Below are 5,000 nucleotides of genomic sequence, written 5' to 3'. Positions count from 1 at the left end.
TTGGAAGAGGAGATTGGCGTGGTATCTACCAAGCTTTGGTTCCACCTGAACCAGCAACTAGCCCAGACTTGAGATAAGCCAGAAAGAGAATAAGGTCATTTCTGGAAACAACAGGAGGGAATATTTGTAGCTCAGGGTTGAAGTGTGGGGGTGCTTGGGGGTCCCCCAGTTGGGTGGTTTTTGTGGGGACGTTTCATAAATCCCCTTCCTGAAGCCCCCTCCCCTTCTTGGCAATTCCATTTTTAATCTGCATTTCTCAAATCGAGTATCCTTTGTTTTCAAACTCCAAAAACCGCATCCGATACACAGATAGTCTTAAACTTACAACAATCAGGTGTGATTTTTTGCTTAGTGGCCATCCTCTCGACTTACAGCAGTTCGTTTAGTGACCAGTTACAACAGCCCTGGGAAAAAAAGATTTATGTCCATATTGCAGCTAGTCCTCAACTTACAACAGTTCGTTTAGCGACCATTCGAAGTTGCAACGTCATTAATAAAAAGTGACTTAGGTCCCTTTTTCACACTTAACGACCATTGCAGAGCCTCAGGGTCATGTGAGTTACTTTCAGATGCTTGGTAACCGACTCGTATTTATGACGGTCACAGTGTCCCGGAGTCAGGTGATCCATTTTTATGACCTTCTGACGAGCCAAGTCAATGGGGAAACCCGGACTCACTTAACAGCCAGGTGACCAATTTAACAACTCCAGTGATTCGCTTTACGACCAAGGCAAGAAAGGTCGTAAAATGGGCACAGCTCACTCAACAAACAGAAATTTGGCGCTCGGTTTTAGTTGTAAGTTGGGGGCTGCATGTAAAGCCTTCTGCTTTTAATTCTTAAATTAAGAACTAAACTCTTAAATTGAGAATTAAATTAAGAATTAAAACCTTCTGCTTTTAATTCTTAAATTACGAATTAAACTTTGCCCGCCGCCCAGAAGCGGGGAGAACCTGCAAAGGGGGTAAAACAGACAGACACACACAAACCCCATTGTGTTGGGTAGAAATGCCACAACCGCACCCTTTGTCGGGGTCCCAGAGCAGCAGGGAAGCAGAAAGAGGAAGGGGCTGCTGGATGGCCCCTGGGGGAGCCAGCCCTGACCTCCCCCCCCCCGTCCTTCTCTTCCTCCCCAGGACCAGCCCAGGAGGGTCAAGAGATTCAAGAAATTTTTCAAGAAGCTGAAGAAGAGCGTGAAGAAACGTGTCAAGAAATTCTTCAAGAAGCCGAGGGTCATCGGGGTCTCCATCCCCTTCTAAGAGAGGGGCTCGGAAGGACCTGCAGCCTCCGCTCTCCGATCCCAGGAAAACCGGCAGAGAAAATGAGGCCGGCTGCTCCAGTCCGTCAAATCATTTCCCGATAGGATGCTCTGCCAATCAATCCATGAATAAATAAATATATACTCGTATGTGGTTGCTACTTCGGTGCTATCCTGCTTTTATGTTGAAAAGACTAACAGAATAAGAGAGTGGGAAGGGACCTCGGAGGCCTTCTAGTCTAACCTCCTGCTCAAACAGGAGACCTTTACGGAATCATACAGTAATAAAGTGGGAAGGGACCTTGGAGGTCATCTAGTCCAACCCCCTGCTCATGCAGGAAACCCTCTGCCATTTCAATTTTTTGTAGATATACATATAGATTGTACATATACATATACATTGTACGTACACATATACTCATACATTATACACATACATCGTATATATCTCTATCTCTGTCTGTCTGTCTGTCTGTCTGTCTATCTATCTATCTATCTATCTATCTATCTATCTATCTACACACACACACACACACACACCCCTGTAATACATATATGCGGGAAACAGGCGTTCCTTCCTTGGCAGATCAACCAGGATTTTGAGAGTTGTCCTCTAGACCAGCGGTAGCTAAACTTTTAGGGCTCTTGTGCCGAATATTGCACACTCGCACACGTGCGCTGACGTGCCAGCACCCAGGAGGCAATGTATGCCCCCCATGCTCCCTGTACATGATCCCTCCGCCATCCCCTTACCTGCACTGCACATGCGCGCACCTCCCAGCTGATATTGGGCCCATTTGAGGCCTTTTTCGGTGTCCCAGAGGCTTGAGGGAAGCCTCTGCAGCCTTTGGAGGCTGAAAAACGGGCCCAGTTTGTCACTTCCGCTATTTCCAGGAGTACAGGAAGTGGTGAAAAGGGCCTGTTTTTTGGCCTCCAAAGGCTGCAGAGGTTTCCCTCGGGCCTCCGGGAGGCCGAAAAAGGCCTCAAGTGGGCCCAAAATCAACTGGGAAGGCCGCGCATGCGCAATCAGGTAAGTTTGGCTGGCGCTCGCGTGCCCGCACAAATGGCTGTTTGTGCCACCTGAAAACAACCCAGGAAATAGACATTGCTTGAGAAGTCAATGAGTGAATCAACCTTCAACTATTAAAAGGAAAGTAAACAAATCCAGACCCCCCAAATCAGGTTTTCCGGAATAGACCTTCATGCTTCCTCCTTTTTATGACTTTGATATTGGCCCAACCTTTCGAAGGCGACTGGCGAGAGAGGCTTATTTCTTGGCCGGTTGTTTGCTGACATCGTTTCTATGGCCGCCCATCCCACAAACAGTCCTCGACTTACGACCCCAATGGAGCCGGACGTTCATGTTGCTGAGGGAGGCACTTGTCATGCTTTAACCTGTCTCTGTAAGAATGGTCTTGAAGAAGGCAGCCTCTTCCGTCCTCTTCCATCGCGGCTTTCTTTTCCTCCTGCTGACAGGCGGCTGGTTTTGCTACCAAAGCTGGTAATTTGGATGCTTTGCTCCCCATCTTTTTTTTTTTTGGAATGTATATTTTATTGCTTAAAGAGGAATATACGGAATACTGTGTAATCGGGCATGCCATCCCAATTGCCATGAAACAGAAGTAAGAACAAAATGACATGTGCAAATTTATATATACAAATTTTTGTACAAAAATTTCTGACCGTCATATAAAATGTCAACTCCTCTTATCGTTCTAATACTTGCATTCCCCCGTCAATAATACAAACAGTGTCTCTTTCCAGGACCCCCTCAGCCGATTCTTTCGCCTTCCAACTTCTCCCTCCTGTTTCTAACCGTTGATAAAACCTATTCCATGTGAAATTGTATTCTGTATCTGCTTTATTTATTATTTTTAGTGTCCTTCTGTGGATTTCCGCACAGTCTAGTATCTTCCTTATCGTCTCATACTCTAACGGGGTGTTTTCGTTCTTCCACTCCTGCGCGTGTATACAATTCTTGCAGCCGCCAAAACATGTAACATGAAATAAATTCAGGGATGGGCTGCTGGGTGGGGTTGGCAGGGGTTTGGGAGAGCCCCTAGCTCAGATTCTGTGCAGTTTGGAGAATCCCGCTCCTGGCTGGCCCCGCCCACCCCACTCCTCCCCAGAGTCCCCACACGACCCATTTTGGATGCAGGTAAGTGCAGGGCGTGGGTAGATGCTTTCGGGAGGGAAAAAGCAGGGGCTCCCGGATGTTCAGGAAGGCCGGAAATGGGCCCATTTCTGGCTTCCAGAGAGCCTCCGGAGTCTGGGAGGCCATTTTTGCCTCCCAGATTCTGTGTTGCAGGTGGCCGACTAGGCCACGCCCGCCATGGCCACGGCCACCCAGCAGCCAGGCAGAGAACCCGTTGCTAAAATGTTTGAATATATTGTTCCTTTGTCATAACCCTCTGATGCGATACCTAGTAAAAACAATTCTGGTTTGAAATCTATATGGTGTTTGGTCATTTTTTCTAGCCACGTATGGATTTGAGTAGGGTTTACTCCCTATTTTGTAAAGGGGAGACTAGGAAGGGCCCAAATCTAAGATCAGAAGGAGAAGTGGAGGGCTGGATGCCCGCAATTCTCAGTCTATTCAGGCTAACCCAGGAAGGTTTGGTGTTTCGCACCTTCTCCCTTCGGCTGCTCGCTTCCTTAAGCCCGCCTGGGTGTTGATTGCCCCTTTCAAAGCTTCCCATCCTCTGGGTTTGGGACTAATTGGCCTCTGACTCATTTCATGACCCTTTGCTGGACTTTTGCAAGTTATTTGTTGGCTTGTGGGTTTTAGCTTTTTGAAGAAAACAAAACCGTTACACAAAAAGAGTCGTGCCTTGCAAAGAAGAGACTAACTTGGTCCCATATCAGCATTTATTTCCATTTTTTAAAAACCGTGTTACAACTATTTCTGCCGTTTCCCCGTTTCATTCAACCCCTTTCCCTAAGTTGTGTTTTGCTCCAATATTTCTCTTTCCACCTGGGTACAGAGCTCAAAGTCTATTTCAAATTTGAATTTGCACAAAAGTTTAGAAAGCCCGGATCCGATCCAAGTTGGACAACTGGAGAATCACCATCATTTTCTGAGGAAATGATTTTTCTCAGATCTCAAGACATCTGCAGCCGGGTCCTTCTTCATTATCCGAGTAATCCTAGGATGGCCTTCTTGATTAATATCTTCATCGCGACCTTACCGGCTATCTTTGTGACTTTGTTTACCCACTTTTTGGTCTTCTTGAATTTCTTCAAGCGTTCGGGCTGATCCTAGAGAGGAAGAAAAGGATCATTGTATCTGGTTAGCCCTGTTTTCACAACACAGGCTATCCAGCCCACGCCGGAGGCTTTCAAGAAGAGACTGGATAGCGACTTGTCTCAAATGGTATCGGTTCTCCTGCAGGGAGAACTAAACTAGAGGACCTCTAAGGTCCCTTCCGCTCTATTCCCATTGATTGATTGAGAAGGTTTGGGAGCTGCAGAAAAGGAGATTCTGTCCGTGTCAGGGCTGGGGGAAACGGCAGGTGTGACTTTAAGGCTGGTAAGGCAGAATGTGACAACGTGGCTGAACGGTTTTGCCCATACTGGAACTGTGTTCTTTGGGCTACATATTCCAACTCGGGAATAGGAACCCATCTCCCTATATCGCGGGTGCTTCGAACCAAGGACTGCACGATTTATAACTGTAATTGGGTCAACATAACCATACCTAATCCCCAAACCTGGATTACTAAATATGGCCCAGCTTTGGGGATC

At 46.9% G+C, this 5,000-nt stretch overlaps 1 protein-coding gene across 1 annotated transcript in view; it reads left to right on the top strand.

The window, feature by feature from the left end:
- LOC148128740 (cathelicidin-related peptide Oh-Cath-like) overlaps positions 1 to 1,404 on the top strand; it is a 5,916-nt gene extending 4,512 nt beyond the window's left edge. Inside the window, exon 4 of the mRNA XM_087948339.1 lies at positions 1,135 to 1,404. Coding sequence (XP_087804465.1) covers positions 1,135 to 1,257 — 123 coding nt within the window. The 3' untranslated portion in view covers positions 1,258 to 1,404. The remainder of the gene's footprint in view (positions 1 to 1,134) is intronic.
- Positions 1,405 to 5,000: the final 3,596 nt, after the last annotated feature.

The sequence above is a fragment of the Notechis scutatus genome, chromosome Z, assembly GCF_049901735.1.
Source record: "Notechis scutatus isolate UNSWTSFEM ecotype Mainland chromosome Z, rNotScu1.2, whole genome shotgun sequence".
Taxonomy (NCBI): Eukaryota; Metazoa; Chordata; class Lepidosauria; order Squamata; family Elapidae; genus Notechis; species Notechis scutatus.
This window is presented reverse-complemented; position numbering and strand designations above follow the sequence as displayed.